We start from the raw sequence: 27,052 nt of genomic DNA, 5'->3' as shown, positions 1-27,052 counted from the left end.
TAAAAATAAATATTCCCTTCTATCTACTAAGCTCATCCCAATTAACTCTTTAAAAAATATAAGTGTATGGGTAATAATAATTCACACACACACACACACAAAGTAACATATAATTATTTTTTTTTTATTTCACAGCCATTTAAAAAATATAAACCACTAAGTATTTTGAAAAACCTACACAAAATAATCATTTAGCAGCAACAATACAACAAAAATAAAGTAACACAGAATGAATTGCACAATAGAACAAAATAATCTCTGCTGACGTAATCTGACTAGGAACGTACAATGTTCTCTAGGAATGCTACGTGGATCAGCTCCACCATTTTCCCATTATCAATAATCGCTAAAATCAATCACAGGACCGATTCCCAGGAGACCCCTCTGCATTATGCGTGCAATGAACAGATGTCAAGTGAACATCTTGAATTTAGTTCCATTTTTTCCTTTTCCTCTGGAAGACAAGTTCAACGGCAAGGCGGAATAGCGAAGACCTGGCCGGGATGCCTGGCGCAGGGCTGGCTCAAACCCCTCCCAGCTGGCTCTAAAGTGCAAGAAAGACGACGTGTGTGCCCCGCTGTGCCACACCACAGCCACCAGCCACACGTGGCCACTTGCATTTACATTACTTACAATTTACTTTTTATGTAAATGTCACACTAGCCACATTTCAAGTGTTCACTGGGGCTAAGGACTGCCCTCTTGGACAGTGCAGACAGAGAACATTTCTGTCATCACAGAAAGTTCTTTTGAACAGCCCTGGACGTGGGAAGTGTTTCCTCTCCCTTTGCTTAGCCAGGGTGTGGGCTGCTTATGGAAGCAGTTTTGAGAAGCAGTTTTTCACCCAGGAGATTCCTAGATTGGTAGTGGATTCACAAAAGGGCGTAAAGCAGCTTTCTTTACGTAAGACCCTTCTCTGGGCACGAAAGGGATGATCCTTGTATGAAGATCACACACACAAACGAGACTCCTCCAAAAATCTGTCAGGAAAATTGGAGAAGAGAGAAGTGAAGCCGATGAGGAAGCAGCAAGGTAGGAATGTTCTTCACGCCATTCCGAACCTCCATGAAGAGAGTATGCCCACCAAGGGAGTGTGCACGTTCCCAGGGTCCTCCTCGGGAAAATCCTGCTGTGGGCAAGTGTATTGGCTAAGAGCCCAGCTCTTCACTCTTTTCTCTCTCTCTCTCTCTCTCTCTCTCTCTCTCTCTCTCTCTCTTGGAGCAGAGCAGCAGTGCTGGGTGGGCTGCCAGCTGTGAAGGGCTAGAGTGCTGATCTGCCCCGAAGCTGTGCACCTTTACAGCTGTACTTTGTAGCCAGGACACAAATTAGTTGTTCACTCCAGATCCATCATCATCTTCCTTATGACGAGAACTCAGATTTTTGTTGAAGGCAGTTATATGCCCAGCTACCAAGACTATATTTCTCAGGCCACTCTGCGGATAGCAGTAGCCAGTGACACAGTCTGGCCGGAGATGCAAGCAGTTGTTGGGCGGCTGAGAAAACTCTCTAAAAGGGAGCAATTTGAACTGGCATGCCCCTTGGCCTTCTCCAGCTTCTTTAGGGGAACTGCAGCCACCTGAGGGAAAGGCAAGGGCACCCCAGGGGCCACCCTGACCCTGACATCTGTGAGCTGCTGAACCAACACAGCAATCGCCTACCCCAACCTCCTTGTTACTAGAGAACAAAACCCCTGCTTTGTTTAAGCCACTGTTCAGTGCAGTAACTTCGAGATAGCAATCCACCTGGATTCCCAATAGGAAAGCAAGATTTCCATCTGAAAGTAGAACATATCTTGCCTGAAGAATCTATACATATTCAGTAAGTTCAAGTAACTTCAGAGTCATATAAATAAAACAAAAGCTGAATACAAAAATGTCAACTTGAACCCACCCATGTCTACACAGATCAAGAATGGAGGAAATGGTTCGGCTTATATAAAATAGCTGTTATTAATGAAAATAAGGATTTTTAGCTTAACCCATCTGGAAGTTTTCTGAGTGCCCATTATGTTCTGATTGCTGTTCGAAACACAGGTCTGCCCTTCTGATTACCCAAATTCTTATAGGGTAAGATGCTAACTATTAAGATGGTTAATCAGATCATTACTTAATGCGTAACTTTACTTTGTGTACACAAAGTGAGAAATGGAGAATTGAGCATTTATTTCACTGATTCAAACAACAACCAAAAATCAGCACCAGACATCTACCACTCAATCCGCCCTGCATGTGACACGGACACCGGGCCGAGATTTCCCAGTGATCCCAGAGCAGACTTAACTGTGGATTTAACGTATGTCAGCCCCAGTGCCTCAGAGCAGCTGTGCCAGTGACGACCTAGCACAGTACATGCTGATACTTACTGCATTAGTACCATCACTATCCTAAACGTCCCTAGATTAGAAAGGACGAGTTAGAAAAAGGATGCATTTCCCACAATCCTAAACGGTTTAACCATTCCACAATGTTTAAAATTTCAGCCATTTAAAAAAACTTAACTCTTTTTGTATTTATTTTGAAACTACAGACAGAACTGGAAATATAAAATGCCAGCCTAAAAACGGGGTACTGCATAGTTTGCACTCATGTAATTCCAAGTTCTCACCCCTGCAAGTGAATCCAAAACAAATCTTGGCAGCACGTCTTTCCCAGAAAAGCCAGCGCATGGCCCACTCTGGCTGAATTCCCTCTGATTCTGTGAAATTACACCAGATGGCACCAGTCCTGTATCTACAGCTGTGCCCTAAAACTGAAGTAGGAATGTACTAGGAATCTACTTTATTAGACATTTTGGAGAACGTGTGAGGTCATTCACCTTCAACTTGGAATAGTTCTCTTTCCAAGGTGAACTGCAGATTCATAGCACTTACAAGTTCGGAAATCAGAGAAACAACCGAAATTACCCTAACAAGAGTTGAAGTCATTTTAAGCAGCTGAAATTTAGAGACAAGAGTGAAAGAAGAATACTTGAAGGAAAATGCTAATGTTACATAATAATTGAATTATGGCCATTTCATTAGAATGCAAGAAATTCCCATGACTTCTAACATTGCCGAAGAGTCACTAAAAACCTTTTGTTGGAAATCAAACATAGGCATCGTCAATAACCAAGTTATATGTGTATAATGAGCAGTTGCTTTAAATGTTCCTGGCTTTTCAAATATTTCAATGTCAACCTCATACGCACACTGTCGTCAAAATTAGATTCAGTACAGTGATTGTAAGGACCAGGATGTGGTCAGGGGATGGCGGAGCCATCACGTACAAGCCTGGGACCTAGACCACTGTGGGCATCAGAGCTTTTGATCAAGAGTGCATGCAGGTAGCAAAAACATGGGTTCAGAAGTAGCCCTAACCTGGGAGATCAGTCTATATCGGGTTTTGGGAAACGATGACGCAGTAAATGAGTAGAAAAAGCCAGCTCATACACAGGTGTCCAAGTTTCAAAAGCCACGTCTAACAAAGCAAGAACAAGGCAAGAGACCCAGGGCACCAAGTTCTGAGTGCCAACGTGAGGAACCTGAATTCCCAAAGGCAGGGCCAAATTCCAGGCAGACACAGAGTAACAGCAATAAGTATTCGGGTTTTTTTGGTTGTTGTTGTTTTTTGGTTGTTGTTGTTCTGGCTAAAAGGGAACTCAGTAATTCATTGGATTGCAAGGAAGTTATAAAATGGCACTGGTCACAAGAGAAAGGCAATCACTCCTTTGGTAAGAAACCAAGTCGGTGGAATGAGCAGAGAGATGGACTTAGTACTGGGGTGGCAGCAAACTACTCACCCCAGTGTCACAGTGTCAGGGGTGGTTAGACCTCTGGACCAGTGGCCCTGCTGGGAAGAAGAAAGGATGACAAACCAGGGAGTCACGCAGGAAGTTAAAAGAAGGTGCATCCCAGTTATTAAAGTGCGAAGTGACTGCTTTCCATCCTTATAAACAACTATAATTGCTCATTAGCACCCCCACACTCATCTACAGCGTCCCTGTTAACCACACACCCCTATAACTGAACGCCCCACAGAGAGAAGTATTGTTCAAAGTACGATATGCATTCATGGCAGTTGATTCTGGATTCAAGGTGGGGATTCAGATCAAGCCTAATGAGAGCTCTGACCACAAGTGGTGTACACATAAGTGAGGACTTGCTCATGACATTATATTGAAAACAAGCCACTTACTTCATTGACCTGACCAGGTCTGTTCTAGCAAAGTGAAGCAGAAAATGTGGGAAACTATCTGAATGTCTCAGGCCAAAACCTTTTCTCAAAATTAGTCCCCAAAGTGAAACTATTTTTTCCTTCCCTTGAATTATCAAAATAATTGTCTTCTACTCCACTTTCATATTCTCAACTTAGGCAAAACTTAGTATTTTGTTGTTTTCAGCCTCTCAACATGGTCTTTTTTGTGCCAAAAAATTAATAACTATTTTCAGTATTACAGTCCTGACATGGACAGTTTATCCCACCCTAACATGACTGAACCCAAGTTTTCCCTATTGAAGGGAAATGATATTTGCATAGCCTATTTCAACGTCAAGAGCGGACTGATGATTATAACTGCAGCCGCCCCAGCTTCCCATTCTAACTTCTATGATCTCCCTGGCCACTGGTGCTTGCCTTGAGTGAGGGACCAGTCTGGCTCCTTGGTTCCAGGAGCAGTTCACCGGTTCTGAGCGGGAGAGAACCCTTTATTTCATTGCACCCATTTCCTCCATCCTAACCTTTCACTTATGTTTAGGACCTGGGTCTTCATACATTCAGCCATAAACAGGGACACAGTAAAACCAAGGGTGGTCCCCACTTACCATTCGCAGGAAACGTCCACCTCTGGTTGTTCGGGCCCCCTCCATTCAGGTCCCCTGTTACCAGGCTGTAACTGAGGGTTCCATCCTCCGTGCACCCGCCCAGGGCAGCAGCTCGGCTCCAGAGCTCCAGATGATGTACATCTAAGGGAAAGCATCTGAAAGATAAAGTTATTTCCCAAATTAACTATGCCCAGATGTGCTCGGAGCACACCGGTGAGGTCCACTCCGCCTGTCAATCCTCCCGCGAACGCTCTGTGCTGTGCCCTGGAACACGCCTGGCTCCTCCAGTCCTTTCCCCGGTGGCTCTACAACGTGCAAACAGCTCCTCTTTCGCCAGCACCCCAGCCCCGTGGCAACCCCACGGCATCTCCAAAGGACTCTCATTAGCGCTCCAGCGGTTCCAGGTTCTAAATCCACGAGCGAGGCAACCCCAGGCACCAAGTGGGTCGGCGGCTAGAATAGGACGTAGGGATCAAGGGGAGGAAGAGACTCCCCATAAAAGACGGGCTAGGGAATCCTGTCTCCCCAGCACCGCCAGTCGCGCCGCATTTAGCATCCATCAGAGCGCATGGATCTTTGAAGCAGTGTTTCCGATACTTCAAGTGCGCCCTGCCTCCCGGCCCCAAACCCACATTCTTTCTCAATAATCTGGATATTTAAGTTGACATTAGGTTTTGTTTGGAAGTGCTGTGCTGAATAATCTGAATAATTTCGTTTCTCACCCCTTGGGGACAAGCGAAAACGCTGTTGGACTGGGTAGAGGAGCTTGGAGGCGCCCAAAGCCATTCCGGCTCCAAAGGCTGAACTCCGGTCTTTTCTGCACCTCTCCCCGTAGCGCCAGCCCAGACAGGTGCACCCGCTGTCGCCGGCACCCGAGTGAGGGAGCCGGGAGCCCGGAGCTTCGCGGAGGAACGGAGAAGCTCGCCTCTTCGCCCACCCCTCCCACACCCGAACCCACCTCCCGGCGCTGCAGCCCAGCCTGGCCCTGGCACCCGGGAGGCAGTGCCCACAGAGAATCGAGGCCGAGACCCAGCGTAGCCCGCGCAGCTCCGCGTCCCCCCGCCAGACCCACGCCTTTCAGGTCACACTGCCTGCTCGTGGGAGAAGCCCCAAGGCTCCCGGTGCAGCGAGAGGCGCCCGGGCTGGAGCGCCCCGCCCGTGCTGGCCACAGAGTTCTTCAGCTGCTTGATGACCACGAAGAGCAGGAGGAAAAGTAAGAAGAGCAGGAAGAAGAAGAGCGCCAGGTAGAGCAGGAAGTTGAGCTCCCACTCCATGCTGGAGGCGCCGGCGCTGGGCTGCGGGGTGCGCTCGGCGGCGGGGTGCAGCGGGCGGCGAGGCGCACGGCCGGCCTGCGCTCCCGCCTCCGGTCTCCTGCAGCTCGGAGGAAACGCGCCTGGGAGCTGAAGGGATCCCGGCCCCTCTCTCCCCGCAGGCACGAGAGCCTCCTGCTTCGCTGAGCTCCTCTCCTGCGCGGGAGTGGGCTTTTCTAGCAGCGGACTTCAACGGGCGGGGACGCCAGCAGAGGAGGTCACAGCCTCCCAGCGAGTGTTGGGGCTGGTGTTTTGCAAATGATTTTAAGATTTCCAGCCCCAACTCCAGTGGGGTCCCCCGCCCTTTCTCTTCCTAATTCATTTCTTCCGTTGTTCCCCCTGTCCTCGCTTTTCCAAAGGGCAGGCGGTGCCATGGCGCAGGGAACCAAATGAATGAGAGGCGACCGTGAAGGTGGGGTGAACCGGCTGTGGACGAGGTGACTCACGCAGCCGGAGCGAATCCCCGCTGAAGCGGCCGTGCTCTTCAGGGCGGCACAAGAACTCAGCCTACAGGTGCTTTTCTACCCACAACAGGTCATTTAGAAAAGCGCCTTCCAAAGTTGTATTGTACAAAGCTTTCAAATGTGACTTGAAATTCAATTTCTTTGGTGGGAAACAAAACCAAAATGAAACAGAAAACAAGGGACTCCTTAAGTCCCTTATCTCTCTGTATTGCATGAGCAGCCGTAGCCCATAGGGTGCAGGTTGGAAAGAAGCCCAGCTTACCTACCCTGTTTCCCCGAAAACAAGACCTAGCTGGACAATCAGCTCTAATGCGTCTTTTAGAGCAAAAATTAATATAAAACCCGGTCTTATTTTAAATATAATATAGTACAATACCGGGTATAATATAATATAATATCGGGTCTTATATTAATTTTTGCTCCAAAAGATGCATTAGAGCTGATTGTCCAGCTAGGTCTTATTTTTGGGGAAACATGGTACTACTGTATAACAAATCACCCCAAAACTTATTGGCTTAAAACATAAACACTGGTCATCTCTCACAGTTTGTGGGTCAAGAATTTGGGGGCACTTGGGGTGATTCTAACTTAGGGCTTCCCATGAGGTGACAATCAGATGTCAGCCAGGCTACAGCCCTCTGGAGCTGAAGGACCCACCTACAGGATTGGCAATCCGGGCTGGCTGGTGACGGGAGGTCTCAGTTCCTTCCCACCGTGGGCTCCTCCACACGGCCGCCTGGGTGTCCTCATAGCACGGTGCTGGCTTCCCCCAGAGCTAGCTCACCAGGGGAACCAGGCAGAAGCTGCAGCGCCCTCTATGACCAGCTTCAGAAGTCCTGGGACATCCTGTTAGTCACACAGGTCAGGCCTCCGTACTAGTCACTGCAGGAGTCCAAGGATGTGAACAGGAGGGGGGGGCGGAGTGGGGGCCAACTTACAGCCTCTCAGAGCTGCCAATACTACAGGTTATCACTGCCCACTCTGTGGGCTTCCAACTTTATTTCATTCTTTATTTGTGAAGATACAGGAGAGCCCCCTGGGCTGAATTCAGGGTGAAAGGCCTGACATACACATTCCAGATCATTTAATAGGCTGCCTAAGAAACGGCTGCTCCAGGGATGGCAAGGGGTTCAAAGAAGCAGGATGGTATGGAAAAGGCCGTGAATGGGAAATCTCAGGCCCAGTTCTAGTCTCAGCCCCACCTGTCAGTGGTCACTTCAGGTCTCTGGCTCTCAGTCCCTTCCCTTGTAACACACCTTGCTTACCTTTCCTTGGGTTCGTTGTGAGGATAGAAAATGAGTGGAGTGTTGAATAAGAATGTGTTTTGCCAGGTCCTAGGTCTCACCACTAAGTATCTTACTGTGTAAGGAATCGCTCTCTCTTTCTCTCTCTCTCTGTCTCTCTCTCTCATACACACACACACACACACACACACACACACACACACATTATTGCAATGGTGTGCTTGAGCTGGCGCTCATAAATTTTTCCCCCAAAATTTCGCAAGCCATTTGTTAAAATATAGCTGTTATTAAAAATTAAATCATATAAACTTACAATTAAATAAGTTATGCTAACAACAAAAGTAGCACTCAGAACTCATCATTTCCTAATTATTTTAGCACACTTCACTCTTCTCTATGCATCTGAGGTTATTCACATCTGCTGTAGCTGCACGGCTGAAACAGCATCAAATCACATGCTTGTTATCGCACATCTCTTCCCAACTGTGTTCAGATGTCATGTGAGCGGCTTGGACGTGGCCACAGTGGGAGTGTTTGCCCCGTGGAAGTGCACAAATGCTACAAGTCAGGGCCAGACACACCACTGCTCACGAGGTTACTGAGGAAAATGTGAAGCCTTACACAAGGAGAGCAGACACACACCTCCACTGAAGTGCCACATGTTGCGCTTTACGTCAATCTTGGCAAGAGGACAGGTCCCAGTGACTGCTTCAATTGCCACCTCCCGTAATGGGAACCAAGGGGGTCTTTTACCTTCTCCTGATTCACGACACAGAGCCCTCTCAGAAACACAGCCACATATCCTTGGTTCCAGTGCTCTGAGGCCTGGGATGGACCGAACAGGAGGAAATGTTCACAGGTCAGATGCATCCTGGTGGTAGAGGAGCTCCGAGAGCTGGACAGACCGGGAGTGACCTGGGCAGGCAAGGCCCTCACTGCCTGCCTCCAGGGAATCCCTGCCTCCTGCCCTTTTCCATTCTGGGAGCTCCCACTGGCTTTCCAGTAAATCTCCTTGCTGCAGCAGGCACAGCGGTGAACGGCAGCTCGCATGTGGGCACAGTGACACAGAAGGCACGACCCGCACACTCTGCACATGGGAAGCACTCACAGTCACCAAGGTGCTTGGTGGGAAAGGCAGATGCCATTTGGCACATTGCCATCTAGCTATCCAAACCATCAAAGGATGGCAATTGAAGCACAGAGAGGTCACGTGACCTGCTCAAGGCCACACAGCCAGCAAGAGGCAGAACTGGGGTCTGAAATGAGGGGTGTGGCCCCAGAGCCTGTCCTCTCAACCCCCGGGTATAATGCCTCACAGGCTCTTGTGCACGACCATCAAATTAATGACCACCTGTTTTACTTTTGAGTGTCAAATTTGAAAGAAACAAATGTCAGAGAAACATACCTTCTGCTTACAGACATCCCAGGTCCTCCCTTTGAGATCATGAAGGTTCAGATGAGCCAGTGCTTGTCTGCAGAACGCTGGGGAAAGAGGCCAAAAGATGAAGGCTTTGTTGCCAAGCTCAAATCCATTTCAGCCTTCCTAACCATAACTACTTATATTACCCATTTATCAGAGCAGCTTAAATGGATTTATAAATATTAACTAATAAATCCTCATATTCACTCTCAATAGAATTTGTATTTAAAATAATATTGCTGCCACAAAAATAATTTATTACATTTATTAGATGCTCCCAGTGCTTTTCAGCCTCTAGTTGTATTTGTACACCTTATAAGATGGTCTGAATTTCAGTTCATATTGTAAATGACTCCATAGAAATGACACAATCTTTCTCCGCCTAACTGTGCATATTAATAGAAATCCACAGAAGAACACCCAAGCGTTTCAGAAGGCAGAAAGGACACTCACTATAGATAAGAGCCTGGCTGGTTCCAGCATCTGAAAAGACAGGCTTCGTGTACAAATAGGAAAAGTGGAGGGAGGCTGTGCCGTCACCACCCCCAAGCCCATGGCCCTGCCACAGAGCGGGCCCCACGTACGCTGCCACTGGACACAGCGAGCCTCGTCCACCACGCATGTCACACTTCACGCCTCAGTCCTGTCCTCACGTCTCTAGCAACCGGCTGTCGCCTGGGGCAGCTCCAGGTCCGGCCTATGGCCGACAGACTCTATAGTGGTCCCCCCACTATAATGGGGTCCCCCCACACCTTGTCTGCTTTGTCCTCCATCCTCACCTCTGACTGGGGAGGCGGTCTTTTAATCATGTATGTGATAAGCTGCTTAAATCTCATCTAACCATTTAGGAATTCCAGTGAGAAGGAAGGAAGGAAGGAAAAAAGGGAGGGAGGAAGGAGGAAAATCTAAGGAAGAAGTTTACTGGAGGGGTATGAGAAAGATGGTCCCATGTGTGTGGCCTCTGAAGTGCAGAATTCACCGCTAAGAACAATTCTATGAAACAAACAAACAAAACAACTCTGTCCTGTCCTTGGTTTAGAATGCCTTAAAACACAACAAAAGATGCCGAAGTCTAGTCAATACTGAAAAAGAAAAATATTCAGTGACAGATGTGGTAATGGCCAAACACGATTTCTTTAATTTAGCCCCTTTCCAGTAAGTTAGCAGGAACCCTGGAAAAAGTCGATGTGACTGTGGCTGACTCCAGACTCGATCAATATGATGTCATGTAGCAAAAGGAAACATCTGAGCATTACAGAGCAGTACATCCTGTGTTCGGTAGCACTTTAGCAACGGCAGTGGTGAAGCTGACACCGCTAATGGAAGGTCTGCAAACCTCTGTACGAGCTGGTAACGGTCAGAGCTGGGGTTTGCAGCGGCGTGTACACGTGCAGGAGGCTAAAGCTGGCCGGCCCCAGGGGGAAACGGATTGCGAAAAAGTAGAATTTGTCTGTAACCCACACTCCCTAGTGAAATGCCAGCTTGTAAGATCTGGTGAGCCCCACAACTAGGGCCTGCATTCCCCGATGTGGGGACCCAAGGCGTCCCCAGACGCACGTAGGCAGACACAGTGGTTCAGGCTGGCCATGACAGACCTGGGCCCCAGCCCTGCATACTCTAGCACACTCTACTGTACAATGCTGCATTTCAAGTCCTAGGGACTGACAGGGCCCCGGCCTCACCTCTTGCTAGCTGGTGACCTTGGACAGCTTTGCTTGCCCACTAAGCACCTCATCCATCTTTCTTCCTTATTAATAGAATCCTGCTTTGCCAGGTATTTCTCTCTTTCCCACGTATCCCATGTAACTCAGGGGAAGGAAACTGTTCTGGGGACGTGGGTCCCAGTGTCACGCAGAGCCCTTGTCTCTGTCCCCAGCACCCGTGATCACCGTAACTACACCATCAGCTCTCTGGGTCTCCAGCCGGCCGACTGCAGGACTTGGAAATTTTCAGCCTCCATTATTGTTGTGTGAGGCAATTCATTATAAGAAATCTTCTATGTCCTATTGGTGCTTCTATTTATCTGGATATCCTTGACTAATACCTATTCCATTGTCTGTATGTACCACTCTTCCAGACATCTTTTAGTTATTTTGAGTAAAACAGGAGCTTTCCATATGACCTAAAACATTCAAATAATCTATGTTGGCTCTAGGAAGGCATACACATATCCCTCCTGAAGAACAAGTTTGTGCAGAGTGTAAATATGCTAAATGCAGAAGAATACAATGCTATGTAGTATATATGAAAACTATGTCTCCTTGGGGTCTTCTGTATTTACAGGGGCCAATTCCACTGTGGTTAAGGTATAGGATGCCATTGCCTCTGGAATGTGTCACACTAGAAGGCCCATTGTCATAAACACTGGTTGGGAGCTATAAAAGAAACTCTTGGTAGGAGACTCCACGTCCTCCACTTGGAAACATATCTGGATATTCCTTCTGTCATCCCCACCATAAACCAGCTTCACTCTGGCTTCTGCACCAGTTGTCTGGAAGCCACTGTGAATCCATCCAAGGAATCTTCTAGCCCTCCCCACTGAAACCATTACTTCAGACTAGCGACTGCTGGCTCAGGAGAGCCAGTCTCTTTTCATCACCTCACTCATATGTGCGTTCTTTTAGCTTAACGATTCTGAGCATCTAAACACCAAGAAGATCGGCACCATGGAGAGAGCAGCCTATAAAGAAAGCATTTTTCAAGAATGGACCATAAACCCAGCAACAGAGATTGTCCTACCATTTTCTATGACCCGTGAAACACTGTAAAAAGGGAGTGTTCAGGGTGTTTTTGAAACTAGAGGTAGCAGAATACTAACACCATCCGGAAGTTTTCTTTTCCGCCATCTCGGATACGTTCGTTGCCTAAGTGATGCTGTTACAGCCATCACTCAATACCGACAACGAGGCTGTGACATCTGAAGAAAGTGCATATTCCTCACTGGCTGATGCACACCTGGCCCTCTGTGGGGGCCTCGCAATCACCATCTCTTCATGTGTTGTACGGCGGAGCTGGTGGCTGTGACTCCATCTACCACCCCAGCACTGCTTCTCCACCCACCCAGCTGGTGGCTGCACCGTTTCTCACCTAGGAGCAGAGACGCACACACAACTCATGATACAAAACTCAGCGCCTGCTGCCTATATTTTCTATCTTGTGTATTTTGTCAGATGAAAAGTAAAAAGTCTGTTGCAAGAGGAAAACAGCTGTATCTCAGTTTCATCCCTTTGCTGAAGCCTTTGCTATATTTACCAGCATGATTTTTCCTCCTTCTTCTCTGAATTTCTTCTGATTTTCTGGTGCTGTGGAAAGAACACTGTCTAGAAATGAAGAGGTCTGGGTTCTTACCGTCCCTCATGCCCCGCTAGCGAGAGCCATATAACATTGGGCATTTCTCTGTGCTTCTCTTCCCTGAGTTAGTTCCTTGTTCCTTCTAGTTCCGAAATTCAAATGACTTATCAGTTTGACTGCCCAGACCGGGGGCAGTGGAAGAGTGAGATAATCTGGGTGAACTGCTCCCAGCTGCCACGATGACCGGGTCGGCTTGGAACCCAGAGCTCCTTTCAGGAGAGCAATTGGCTCCAGGAAGGGCCTCTGACGCATTAACAGAAGAGGTTAGTTAACCACTGCTCACTGCTCAGCCCCAGCCGCGACATTTTTCTTTTTAAAGTAAGCAGCTATTCATGTGTAACCTACGTTATCCGCGGTTCCTGAAAGCAAACCCCTTTCCGCTATGTGCAAACCGTAAAGCAGAACTCAGCACAACACAGGTCCCTCTAAAGAGAAAATCACCCCACACAGCACGGCGCATCAACACAGAATTTACTGACGGGAGATGAGAGGGAGAGTTTAGACAACAGAGCAAACAAATATCCAGTAGATGTTTCTGTTGCTCCCAAAGGCCCTGCGTGGCTGTTGGGGTAAATTCAGGCGTGTGCTCCTTTTAACTCTTTCTTCCCCACAAAATTATTATGTCTCCTCCTTTGCTTTTTCTGTTATGTAGAAAACCTGAGCTCCAACCTGAGACAGCTTCGACCTGTAGCGACCTGTAGGTTTATCAAATTCTCTTTTAAATTAAATGGACTGACGCACAAGGAATTCTGCCAGCTGCCAAGAAGATATACCGTATAACTCTTCAGCTTCTCTGATCAGGCCCAAATCCTTTCTAAGTAAGCAAGAGTGTGAGAGGAAGACTGCTATTAATAAGCCCTTCCAGGTGGGCTGCAGAGGACAGGACCTCATGTACAGTGTAATTGCACGCACTGCTTTTATTCTCTTTCAGATTAAATACAACTCCATTGTACAGGCTTGCAAGTGAAGCTTTCTACTTTCCCACTACCCCAAGTAAAAGGCTTTAGTAGTCTTCATCTCATTTTGAACAAAAATGGATGTCTTCTGAAAGATTACTTAACACAAAAGACGACTGAGTATTTTTGTTATCAAGCAGTTAACAATCTATTATTTTATATCTTCTTTAACATCATAATAATTATTTCAGGACAGTATTATAATGCTAGTGTATTTGGTGTACTGTTTGGTACTCATGCTTTTTTCTAATAAGGTTTGCAGGTTTACTCTACTATGGAAATAATGTGACAACATTTGCTTTCAACTTCAACACAAGCAACATATTAATTTAAAGGACAATTGTTTGCCCATCCCTCCATGGTAAACTACTGATAACCATGCTTGCAAAACATTCATGCATAATGGCAGGGTGTTTGTAAAGCTATTCTACACACTGCAATTTTTTTAAAATACCATGAAATTAAATTGTGAAATAAGCCTCGAAAAGATGTCAAAATTATACTCTCCAGTTAGTAAAATATGTAAGGGATAAAATAATCTTATGTTTCTTCAGTGAACTATTAAATGAAAAAGTCTTTCTCTGAAATTTTTCTAAAGTAAGGGCACAATTGTTTAAACGTATCACTGAAGATACAACATTGTCAAGATGTACTATTTATTGACCTATATAGCCAGCATTTAAAAAGCACATAGAATTAGCACTGCTTCACAGCACAGCGTTCTACTTAAGTCCCTGGGCTCTGGAGCCAGGCTGCTTGAATTCATGAATCTTGGCTTCCCTCCTAACTAGCATGTGACCTCATCTATCTGTGACTCAATGATCTCATCTGTAAAATGGGGGTAATAACAATACCCATTACATCGGTTTGTTGTGAAGATTAAATGGGTTAATACATGTAAAGAGCTTAGAACACTGCCAGTACTTAATGAAAGCTAACTATTCTTCTTCTTATTATTTCATAAGTCAGATGTTAATGGATCAAAGACAGTGCCAACCTCCGAGCCCTCTTGTGACTACGCAAACCAGCTGTAAGTTTAATTGCCTACCTCACTAATCAACACCTACTACTCTCCAGGTCATGTTTCTGCGATTAGATTTATAACTTTTTAATATTTAAATTTTTTATACATCCAGAATTTAAGCTTTGATGGGTGTAGGTAGAAATCATCCTTTTTTTTTTTCCATATGACTACCCTGTTTTCCCCAAACCATTTATTCAGTGAATAACTCAACTTTCCTACTACATTTCTCGTCTATGTGCCCTTTCATAACCTTAGAGCAGAGGTCTTCTAACTAGGTCTCAGACATGTCTGCGGGTGTATGAAGACTTTCCAAAGGACACATGAGCGTGCTAAGTTTTATGGTTACGTCCAGATCTTCAACTTCCGTGTACTTTTTCCCAAAATCATGTGCCTAAGAAGATGCCAATCATCAAGGCTCTCTCTCTCTCTCATTTTTAAGCAGACTTTATTTTTTAGAGCAGTTTCAGATATACAGCAAAACTGCGTGGAAAGCAGAGTTCCCATACACCCTTCACCCCTATACACCCACAGCCTCTGCCACCATCAATGTGTCCACCCGATGGGACACTGGTTACAAATCATGAACCTACACCAACCGAAACAGCATTATCAACCAAAATCCGCAGTTTACAGTAGGGTTCACATTTGGTGGTGTACATTCTATGGCTTTGGACAAATGTGTAATGATGTGTACTCACCACTATCCTGTCATACAGAATAGCTTCACTGCCCAAAAAATCCTCTGTGCTCTGCCTGTTCACCTCTCCCCCAACCCCAACCCCGGGCAACTGCTGATTTTTTTACTATCTCTGCAATTTTGCCTTTTCCAGAATTTTATATAGCTGCAATCATACAGTATGCAGCCTTTTCACACTGGCTTGTTTCATTCAGTAATACGTTAAGGGTCTCTTCTCATACTCCTCTTTCCAAATTTCTTCCCGCTTTAACAAGAAAGACATCTCTCTTACCTATTCCTAATCACAATATTACGCATGGCCAAACCAACAAACAACCCTTCCAGCAATTCCTTTGATCAAGGCACCATAACACATCCTCCCCTGTCCATCTCATTAAGAGATACATTCCCAATACATTTTATTTTCTAGGTGACAAGAAACAACCCCTTTGTTGGCTGAATGGCTTCAGCGGCTCTTCTCTCCCCACCCCATTAGGCAGCCCAGCAATGAGCCACATGAAAAACACAGCGGCGGCGGCGAGGCTTCCAGCTGCTATCAGCCTCCCAAACTCCAGCTGCTCCTTTTTTCTCAGAAAGTCATCTCGCCACCAAGAAGCCTCTATTGTTACAGCCAAATAAGAGCTCCCTGCCCCTCTCAGCGCCTGAGGTTTACGGAAGTGGGGTCCGAGGCCTAAACCCCTCTCACTGTGAGACGTGAGCCTGACAGACTGTGTGCTCGTTCGCTAACTTGGACGGAAGACCCCAAAGCATCTCGCTCTGGGCCTCTTCTGTGAATAGTTCAGGGCGTTTGTGCCGACTACTAGTCATAGGATAACTGTTTATCAAATACATAATTTATGCTGTTCTAATCAAATGTGTATTACATATTTATAATGATGGCAACCCAAACATTTGTTGTACACATATAGTCAGAGGATATATATTTGATATGAGGAAGCATTATAAAGTTGCCAACAAAAGACTTTAAACATAAAAGCCTATTACATTAAAACAAAAATCTATAGGACAGATAATAGAAATGGAAGTTGAAAGAGAAGTAGGAACGATGAGAAATTTCTGACTGTTGACAAGGAGCTTGTTTACTGATGTTTTAAATGGGTGATGAGGGGTTCAAATCACTGTGTTACATACACTGCCACTGAAGAGCGACAAAACAGCTTTATTTTAAAATATAGATATTTGCAATATGCCATCACAACTTTTGCTACGATTTAAATAATAAAAATGTTTCAGATGTCAATTTAAATTATTTTAGGGGGAATACAGTTTTTCAAAAAGCTTTAGGGGGATTGTGATCCAAAACGTCCTAGGAAGCATCCTCGACTGCTTGTCTTCTGGCGTGAAACACCCCTCTCCCCCGCCCCATCCTCACACTCGGTTGGAATTATTCAGGTGCTCCTAGGGGCTGTGTGTGTTCATGTTTAGGGGTGCAAAGTACAAAAGTTATACAGTATGAGCCCAACTAGCCTAGTCGTTGCTCAGGAAATGTTTCTTGAAATCAATTGAATCGAAAAATAAAATGTTTCAAATTTAAAACAAAGGCCAATAGGACATAAAGGTAAGATGATGTCTCTGTCTCTCTCTGTTTTCATATGTTTGCTGTGCTGGTGGATTACGGGCAGTCTGCACTCCAAAGGACATCGCTCTTGGCTTTATCCGGTTCTCTTTTCCCTGGTTTTCTAACCAGCACATTTTATGAAGGCTTAAACCTTTCTGCTCAAAGTGTTCCCTGTGCTCCGCAGGCGGCATCACCAGGAAGCTTGTTAGAAACTAATGATACTAATGACATATATTTATAGACCAATGAACAGGGCACTTTCATAGATATGATCTAATTTGATCCCAATTACAGCCTTCAATTTAGAATGAAGTGCTTTCTACAAAGTGCACAAATTCCATTCCAGCAAAGTGAGAGACATGACTACAATTTGCTGATTCGTTTTCAAAGATGAGCACAGCACACTCGACGTCCAAACAGTCATTTAGAACTATTTTCAATTTAACTGCATCAATTCTCTTCATTCAAATATATTTTGTTGTTATGGTCCAGAAGATTTCAGGAAAAAAACAAAACCCAAAACAGAATAAAGTAGTGATTTGGGGGTGAGCTGGTGTTATTATTATCACATCATAAAAATCTAGATCTGGAGAGCATGTTAGTAACACTATGCTGAGAGAAGTCAGACAGCCTGTCCAGGACTGAGTCTGTCAAAATACGCTGTCATCTAACAGATCAACACAAGGTCTTTATGATCTGAATGCACATGAACTGTCTCAGGCACCACGGAGGAAAAATAAAAACCCTTGGTATTAACTCTGTACTGTCCCCAGTTCACCCTTTATGCATTAGATGGAACATCAAATAATAAAAGATGCGTCTTCAACTGTAAGGAGTTTTTTATTTTCTGCTTAAGAAGAGACTGCATTTAGAGATCAAAGAAATAGATAACAATTATGGTGCAAAATATAGAAAAGAGCTATATAATTTAGTATTCTATGTATCAAAGTGACATAAAACAAGCAGAATGGAGATTAGTAAAATGAAACTGCGATAAACACTGATTTCAAGGCTTTCTAGTTGGTTTCTTTTGGCCTCACTGCTTTTTATTGGGCAGCCGAGAAAAAGGACTGTAGTGGGTGGTGGAACGAAAAGGTAAAGGATCAAACAACGCCCATTGCCAAGGAGCGGTGGGAAAGAAGCGATGGAGAAGGTGTCTGTGAAGAGGTGACACTTAGTGGCAGATCTACATGGAGGGTCACAATCTGTTAAGTGAACTACTGAAAGGAGTCAGTATACTAAATACTGATATTTCACTTTTCCTAGCAGGAGGTCGCTCAGTCATATTTAGACATGGCATTTCTTAGGAATCATATCTGGTAAACTGCACTACTTCATGTGCTGTGGCAAGCCTAGTGGATGGATCCCTGGGGTTCCACCACCACGTCTCCCTGAAAGTCAAGACTCTTCTGGACCTGAAGTCACATAAGAGCCTTGCCGATCTAATGGGTTCCTTCTTTGTGCTGAGAGTGTCCTGTTACAGAGATGCTAAGAGCCCTGTACTGGTCTCTACACATCCTGTGTGGAGTCAGAGTGAGCAAAGCCCATCAAGCAAAGCCCATCTTGGAAGTTTATCACTGAGTGTCAAGTACACAGCTCCTCAGGCACACCAACCACACCTTATCTGTACTTCACTTATACAGACTGTGACACCCCCTCCCACACACACAGAATAGCCACTAATGTGTCACAGTCTGCAGGCATCTTCTCACTGCGTATTTCCTAGCCCTCCTTGGGAATGGGCTTGCGTTGTTCACTTGGTCTCCTGTCCTCCCCGCCCACCCACGGTCCTTCTCTCCTGGCAGCTGGGAAGGACCTGGCACTCCTGCTGTAACTGCCAATGGTGCTCTGTGTTGCCAAATTGGGTTCTGACACCAGCTCTGCTGCCAAGGGCCCTGTCTCGCTCCAGCTGTTCCCGTTTCTTCCCCCAGCAGTGTGACGCCCACAGTGAGGGGTGGGGAGAATTCAGCCCCAGCATCGTGTTTCTATCCCTGGGCTCTGATGGAAGCTCTTAAGTACCCCACAGACTATGTGCTAGAAGCACAGGGCTTTTATAGTCGGGGCCAATCAAATGAGCGCGTTTGCTTTGTGCTTAGGGACAGGATGAACCTCGTTACCTGGTGTCACAAGCCTAGAGCCAAAATAGACACCATAGCGAGAGGGGACTGGCCACAGGGTGAAGCCACCCAGTGCAGGTCTGCAGGCTGCCTTCTAAGGGTTCAGAAAGACATGAACCTGATGCTTGAGCCCGCTCCCAACTAGTTGCTAGGCAGACTTTGTTTTTATTGCTCCCTGATTTTTATCTATGGCACATACAGCATCTCCATAAAATTAAGGGGCAAACTCCCGCTACGCTAAGATATTCACTGGTTTAAGTTTTATGTACTTCTTTCCTGGGATTATTGCTGTGGATTTCTTTTTACATGACGTTAATCAACTGGCTTGTAGTTCCTTCAGGATAAAGCTGAAAGCACTGCCATTTAAAACCTCTCCATCTACTGATACACCTTCTCTGTGAAAAGCAGTTTCAAACTGCCTTCTCAAAACCTGATTACTGGGGAGCATTTGAAATCTTGCTTCCCAGCACGTCATCAGCTTGGCTCAAATAAACTCATACAAATTCTCTACAGGTTGAGACGTTTCTTACTTTGACACACCTTTCAAGAACTGTTTGGTCTACATAACTGTCGATATGCATAGAGAAAGGTCTGAAAAGACAGAAACTGGTAAGTTTTCCTTTGGGATTGGGAGCCTTTTAAAAGACATCTGAATTGCTGGAATTTAAGCACCAAATTCAATGTATTTCTGTAAAAGAAGAATGTATTCCTGTATTATGTACTTGAAAGTTTTCCACAGAATAAAAATGACTACATGAGGTAGGCTTTCTGCAGCTCTGAGAAGTTGAGAAGATACCTACCTTGTTTTCTCCCCAGGAGAATGGACATGGCTTTGCTGATTCCAAGTCTGAGTGAAGATCTAAGAGTCCAGTGTTTCTAAACAGTCAGACCCCTTGTTTCATCTGAGCTCTTCCTGAGCGGTGGTGTAAACCTGATATACGTATAGCAGGCAGTGGCAAGAACTGGCTTCCGTTTTCACCTTTCACCTGCAGCAGGCTCTTGGAGACTGTCAGTGGCAGCAGCGCCCTCTAGAGGGAACTCGGGTCAAGTGGGTCACCTCTGCTCTAGCTCTAGGTGGCTGCCTTGCCTCACTTAAGCTAAAGCAATCACTCACTCCATCAAGTATTTATAGCAGGTAATTGTGATCTCTTCCCGTCAATGGATTAGTAAATGTGCAACACTGCAACTGTACTTAAATTGCATTTGTTTTCATACGCTATGTAAATAATTACATTCCTTCAAAATCAGCTACACAAGGAATCAAGAATGACACCCTGGTTTACTGGCTACTGGTCTGTTGTCATTCACTAGAGGGAACACAAAGAAGAACAAGTCTGGGCAGAAAGGAGGTGAGTGCAGTTGTGGACACAGTGAATTTGAAATGTCCATAGAACACGGGAGGCCTCCGGAGCCCAGAGAGGTCTGGGCGGTACAGGATGTGTGCGAGTACTCAGCACTGGCTGGAAACTGAAACCATGGGAGTGGAAACCCAGGGAGAGCGTATAAAAGGAGATTGTTCTGGTACAGACACTTCAGAGAATAAACTGAGGAAGACGGATCCTCAAAAGGGACTGAAAAGGAATGGCCAAACAGGTACAGAAATCAGGAGAATTAGACGTCACCAAATTCAAGAGAAAAAGGTATTTCAAGAAGGTCATGCGAGTCATGGGGGAAAAGTATGTCAAGAAGTTTAATGATGTCAAATGATACAGAAAAACCAGGTAAGAGACTCAGTTTTCATTGGTTTTAACAAGGAGGTATAAGTCCATCTAAATTCCACCCCCGCACACAGAAACTCTTACATGCATCTACACAGCCTCACACACTTTATCCTCAAATAAGAGGTTAGTGTTCCCTAAGATCACCTAGGTCTGCTCTGTTTTCCTTCTCTTATCACCCCATGCTTTGCGGTTGCATTGCAGCTCATCCACAGCCCTCATCAGGCCAAACGTAAAAGAGGAAAGAGAGCAGGGGCTGGGTGCCACGGAATGTTCTGTGGCCCAGGCTGAATCCACTTCAGTGCGACCCTGATTCTTCTTTGTACCCAAACTTCTCAATGGAAGCAACTTATTATCATGTTAAACGTAAATTATAAAGACAAAAGGCTAATTGACCAAATGAAGTTATGAAGTTTAATTCTCAGCTTCCTAACAACTCAATTGGCCTTTGAAATTGTAAGACCACGGACTATACAATATTTCAGAGCTTTTTTTACTAGCTTTTGCTTTTGACATTGCAACTAGACAGAAAACAAAAGTATGCATAGCTTAATTTCCTTGCTATACTTAAATGATCAGAAAATATTTATTAAGGAAAAAGTGCAGTTGGAAAGGTTTGCTGCAAAGAAAATGACTGACCTATTTTCAAAGTCCAGCTATAATTTAGAAATTCAAATATATAAAAGATCTGATTGGTTAAGGGTTTCAATGTACAAAAATTTTACATTTTCTTTTTTTTCACTCCTTTAAAACATATGGTTTAAAGAAAAAGGATTTATTTAGATAGCAGAAGAATGTCAGATTATATGACTCATGTCCTACCTAAATTTTCCTGTTGGAAAACTTCCTAACGGATGAGTAATCTTATTTTATGCTGGTTCAGCCCACAATTTGATACAGTTATAGATTTAAAATAGGAGTTGCTAGTTGCATGATTGAAGTGCTTTTTGAGTACAATGTAATCACCCCATTACTTTAATAAAAAACTAATTTATGTGACAATTTCTAGTGGTCTCCATCACTAAAGAAGTATACCAGTAATGTAAATCAGATTTTCACCACGGAGAGAACTAGTAGTTCCCCGAATTCCAAAAATGCAAAGATGTAAGTGATGGGCAAGTGACATTCTAAAAGACTCTGTAAGATGGGGATGGTAACATAGCATCTACCTTAAAGGGGTTGTGAAGATTAAGGGAGCTAACGTATGTAAACATCTTAGAAAAGTATCTGGTATATAATAAGAGCTAATGAGTGTCAGCTATGACAGCTCCTTGTTGTAGAGGTAAGGTGATGTGACTGAGACACCAGTTTCCAAGCCAGGATCTAAACTCAAGGCTGCCTGGTGTCAAAGCCTATGCCCTGATCCACCTATAAAAATTACATTTTAAAAAATGTGTGACATTCTTAGATGATTTCAAAGAACCCACCCACTTCTTTATCCCTTTGTTTTAACAATGTATGTTATACGTAGTGTGTCTCTGAAGCAATTTCTGGGTTCCTGTGCTGAAACTTTCCCAGAAACCAGGAAAGCTACTTAGGAAATTGAGCTTGCCAATGTGAAGGCTAGAGCCCTTGCGTTTTAAAAGGTATATTGTTGTATCCCTGGAGAGTGACATGTGTTGCTCTCCCTTAATAAAGAATAAGTATTGTAATGGAGGAAACTTAGTAAGAACAGTCACTGTAACTAATCTTTATTATTGCTAAATGTGGGCTGAGAGCTACTCCAAGCGCTTTGCACATAGTATTTAATCCTCAGCACCACTTTATGAGAGTATTATTAGCCGCATTTTTTTCCAGAAAGGTTTACACCTTGCCCAAGGTCACCCAGCTCGTAAGCTGCAGTTGGAAGTTCATCCAGGCCATTGGCTCTGGAGCCTGCGCTCCGTATCCATTAAACTCCTGCTCATGAAACCACGTCCACATGTGCTAAGTACGTGCTAAAGAACCTCAAAGAAATCACCTTATTTGTCTCCAGCAACCTTGCTCACATCCTATTTGATCATCTTGAACGCCACAGTCCACTTACGTACTGCTTCGTGCCCACATTCTCAGGCCTCCTCATCGGAGACGCTCCTTCCTGATTATGCCCTCCTGACCCTCCTCTTCCCCTGGCCTGGCTTTACTTTTCTTTATACCACTTATCACTGTCAGCCATTATTCATGTGCTTGTCTGCAGATGATTGGACTGTCCACCTGTCTCTATAACATAAGCTCCAAGGGACTGTGACTAATGTGTGTATTGCATTGTCCCAGTGCTTAGAATAGAGCCTGGCACATAGTGGGACCACAGGAAATACTAATATAAATGACTAGATTTTTACAGATTTTTACTTCTTACACAATCCAATTTTTACCAGTGGTATCAAATGATAATTAAAGAAAAATACCACCATCAAACATAATATATAATCTCTGTAATTTCAATCTTCCCTCCCAGTCCATTTATAAGCAGATACTGATATTTCTTTTACAGATAAGTACTCATAACTGAGATTCTAATATGCATTCTGCCTTTTCAGATAACATTATTGAATCAGATTTAAAAAGTCCATAGCTGGATGGATTTTTGTCAGACTTTCAACAAACTACATTTTCAGGCTCAGTTTATTTATTTCCTTTTTAAAGTAAAAACAAAGTTGGCCAAGGCTTTTCCATTTGCGTCCTAGAAGTCATTTTTCCCCCGCAATTTTTACTACCAGTGGTAGAGATTACAGTTCTAGTCCATTAGTACTTAAGTAGAACAAGATTCTTGAGACACAAACCAGGCTTTCCTTTCAGGCAACCCGTTAGATCATTAAAAAATGTCCTGGTCACTAAAGAAAGCACACTTCAGTGACACAGATCTAGCATTTTATGTACCACAAATTCCTTCGCAAAGTGTTTCAGCAGCCTTTTGATAAACTCAGAAGTTGCAAAGAATGTCAACTGGAGATTTCTTTGCACTATCAACAAGATGGAAACAGGCCAGTGAAACATGAAAGACAGAAGTAGTCCTTACCTCAGAGAGTTGGTTCTAGAAATTGCTTTATCTGCCTACTGCTTCTTAGCAGCTTGAACAACACACATTCATCACCAAGTTTCTATGAGTCAGGAAACTAGGCAGAGCCCAGTGAGGTCTGCTTAACGGCCTCTCTTAGGGATGCAATCAAGACATCAGCCAGGGCTGGGTCTCATCTGAAAGCGCAATTGGATGGACCTGTCTGCAAACTCACCTACGTGATGGTTGGCTGTATTCAGTTTCATGTGGGCTGTGGATTGTGGGGCTCAACACCTACATGGCTGTTGGATGGAGGACACCCTTAGTTCCTTGCCATGTGTGGCCCCCTCACATAGAAACTTGCTTCATAAACCCAACAAGGGACAGAATCTTCTAACAAGATAGAAGTTACATTCTCTGCAATCTAATCACAGACGTGTCATCCCCTCCACGTTGAGATATCTATTGGTCAGAGGCAGGTCACTGAAAGGGGGAGGATTACATAGGCCCCGAATACCAGGAGGTGGGCATCACGGGGGCCATCTCAGAGGCTGCCCACCACTGAAGTTCTCTCTCAAAATAATGCTGTATTGCTCGCTAAAGAGATGTGACACCTACCACCTTCTGGCCTGGCTGTCCACTGCTACCGCACATAGAGTCAGCATCGTCTGGGGTTCTCCCACTTCTTCTGAAGTGGCTGCTTCTGAAACAACCTAGGCCTCCCTTCCTAGGCAACTTAAGAAGGAGGAAAACAGGAAATAAGGTAGAAACTTTCCCTCTTAAATCATTAACTTGAGTAAAGAATCAATCAATGATATAGGTGCAACATCCCTGGGCTTTGGGGCTGAAAGAGTGGCTAAGGTTGTACAAATGACGAATTCTGTAAGTCTCTCCATGAAGAGCCAACACCACTTTTGCACGTCCGGCTTCTCCTCTGGCTCGTTATTAGCAGCGCAGTGCCAGTCGCATTCTCTCCCGTGTGCAAGCTATGGAATTACAGTTGGACCTCCTCATGTCTCTGCATTAATGAGCCCTACTTCATCACTGTACTTCTAATTGCGTGCCAAGCCTAAGCACAAGAAACTGAGTTCAGATAATCTAATAATAGCAGCTCTCTTCTCTACATAATATCAACTGTAAAGTACTCAAGAGAGGAAGTCAAGATCCCCACAGAGACAGCAAAAGAACTGGTTCAGGGCTAAGGCGAAGATCACCCACTTGGCACAGAAATGGGTTCCCATTTACGAGACACAGTGCAGCACAGCGGTTACGAATACAGTCTCTTGAGACAGACCGCTTGGGTATGAATCCTGCTCCTAGGATTCACTAGCTGTGACCCCGGGCTGTGTGACTCTCTGTGCCTTGGGTTTTTCCCCCCCAAAATAATACTTTTATCCACCTTAGAGAGTAATTATTAGGATTAATATTTATAAGTGCTTAAATTAGGGCCTGGCACATAGTAAGTGCTATATGCATGTTTGCTAAAAGGAAACAGCTATAGGTTTCCACTTCATGCGACTTCCAGTTTCTGGTTCAGAAACTTGGAAGTGGTCACTCCACACAACGTGACAAAAGCTGAGCAAATGAAAACTCTACACCTTTTCCTAGATCCATCACAGAAGTGAGATCACAGGACAAACTACTACCGCGTGCTGTGGAGAGGCAGGCAGGGGGTACAGGAAGGACACGAACATCTGAAGAGCTACCGTGTCCAGAACATTGTGTTAGGTGCTTTCATCCCCACCACTTAACACAAAGCAATTATTATTTCCAACCTAAAGAAGCCCTCACTCAGCAGGATTATTTAACTCACCCAAAGTCCATTTGAGCTGAAGGATATCTAAAGCCAAAGTCTATTCTTCCACAGCCAAACTGCCTCCCAGGATAGACGGTTTCAATAAAGGCCTATTTCATTTCTGAAGGGAAAGAGAAATGACTAAATGTCCATAAAAGAATCCAAGGACTTAAATGATGAACTTAGCCAGGAATTCTGTTGTGAAACTGTACTATAAATACGAACTTATGTTGTTAAAGAACTTAAATGGCCTGTACCCTGTATTCTCCTTCCTTATTTTGAAAACCAGTCAACGATCTGAGCTCGTGGACGTGATTTCTGTGCACTTTCCTTTTACTTCACAATTCCTGTCTCCAGAGAATGTCGAGCTCATCCTATCTCAGTCTTGGCTAATGTTGCTCCCTTTGCTTGAAACACTTTTCCTTTCCTCCAGATGGTATCATGGCTGTTCCTTCTCATCACTAAGGACTTACTTAACTCAAAGGTCACCTCTCCAACGTGAACTCTTCCTGCAAATACCCCTATTAAAGTAGCATCCCCATTCTCGGATAGAACTTAGTATGTGAGCTTGTTTTATTCTTCTTGCTTGTCCCCTCCAAAGAGAATATAAATTCCTTGAGGGATAGGATCTGTCCGCCCGGCTTATCCAGCACTTGAATTAGTCTTGGAACACAGGAGGGCCCCACAAATAACTGCGTACATGAATTGCAAGTGTTCCAAAGTGAGACTAAAATGTATCACTGATAGAAAAAAACAAAACAAAACAAAAAACCTGTGAGAAGAGACAAAAGAAAGGAATAGAGCCACCATAGGAGTTCCAGTGCCCACGCCTCTGAAGCAAATAGAAACACAATAATACTATGCAAACATGTCGGTAACAGCGCCTACACCGGGCTGGGCACTGTCCTAAGCGTCGTACAGACGTCTGTCAGTCCAGTTTTGCAGGTAAGTGAAATGCAGCACACAGGCTAACTGGACTAGGGTCACAGAATTAGAAAACGGCCGAGTCAGAATTGGATCCCAAGTAGTTGGGTTCCCTGCAGTGAACACTCCTTGATGCTGCCTCGCCAAAGAAAGCTTAGTGGTTGGCAGCGGAGACACGCTGTTTCCTCTGTACCCACAAAAATAAGGCAATGGGTTTAAAATAACTGGAGAGGCTGTAAGAAATCAACAGCACATTTTGTTTCAGCCAATGGTAGTTACACCACCATTGGTTACGAAGTGGGACAGTCTCAGTCTCAGTTTTTGTCACCTTCTCAGGTCTCCACGGTTTCACTGCGGCTCGTGGCTCAACTTTCTTCCCCCTCCGCTCCACCTGCGCCCCTCCATCCAGTGTTTCTCCACGGAATCTGCCGGACACTCGGCCTCCGCAGCGTCCTGGTGGCCAAACGTCGCCTTCCTCACCTGCAAAACAGCAGTAACACCCGTGCGGCACACCCGCTAGAACTGAGGAAAGGGCGCCGTGTGAGGGCGCGATACGGAGATTCATCTCTACACTGACGCTTACGTCGGGGCCTTCCCGCCCCTACACGTCAGGAGACCGCACACAGGCCTCCCGCGCAGCGCGGCGCCGCCCTCAGCGGTCGGACTCTCCGCCGCCCTCTCGGCCACGCCCTCCTCGCC

The 27,052-nt window shown here is 45.0% G+C and overlaps 1 protein-coding gene across 14 annotated transcripts; it reads right to left on the bottom strand.

The window, feature by feature from the left end:
* Nucleotides 1-103: 103 nt before the first annotated feature.
* Nucleotides 104-27,051, bottom strand: LOC141572763 (uncharacterized). 14 transcript variants are annotated; one of them, XR_012498240.1, is made up of 5 exons: nucleotides 26,682-27,009; nucleotides 25,448-25,550; nucleotides 9,222-9,298; nucleotides 4,799-4,953; nucleotides 104-980 (listed from the first exon to the last, which is right to left on the bottom strand). XR_012498240.1 is itself a non-coding variant. In XM_074338549.1 (5 exons), the coding sequence occupies exons 1-4, from the start codon at nucleotides 26,916-26,918 to the stop codon at nucleotides 3,803-3,805; spliced, it is 342 nt and encodes a 113-aa protein (XP_074194650.1). In that variant the 5' UTR covers nucleotides 26,919-27,051; the 3' UTR covers nucleotides 104-980; nucleotides 3,778-3,802. The 14 variants fall into 14 exon arrangements, 5 of the variants coding, with proteins under 5 accessions (XP_074194650.1, XP_074194652.1, XP_074194651.1 ...); XR_012498241.1 differs by having other exon boundaries at nucleotides 26,834-27,005; XM_074338549.1 differs by lacking the exon at nucleotides 25,448-25,550 and adding an exon at nucleotides 3,778-3,827 and having other exon boundaries at nucleotides 26,834-27,051.
* Between the last annotated feature and the right edge of the window lies 1 nt (nucleotide 27,052).

This window comes from Rhinolophus sinicus, linkage group LG07 (assembly GCF_036562045.2).
Source record: "Rhinolophus sinicus isolate RSC01 linkage group LG07, ASM3656204v1, whole genome shotgun sequence".
Lineage (NCBI taxonomy): Eukaryota > Metazoa > Chordata > Mammalia > Chiroptera > Rhinolophidae > Rhinolophus > Rhinolophus sinicus.
Note: the sequence above shows the minus strand (reverse complement) of the source record. Positions and strands in the feature narration are given on the sequence as shown.

What these genes read in the sequence shown, in the direction of transcription:
- LOC141572763 (XM_074338548.1), bottom strand. Translation starts at nt 26,918, where the DNA reads ATGAATCTCCGTATCGCGCCCTCACACGGCGCCCTTTCCTCAGTTCTA. An exon ending in GTGTTACTGCTGTTTTGCAG is followed by an intron (nt 9,299 to 26,833) that starts GTGAGGAAGGCG and finishes CTCTTTCCCCAG; the next exon opens with CGTTCTGCAGACAAGCACTG. An exon ending in GGGATGTCTGTAAGCAGAAG is followed by an intron (nt 5,252 to 9,221) that starts GTATGTTTCTCT and finishes GTCCTATTCTAG; the next exon opens with CCGCCGACCCACTTGGTGCC.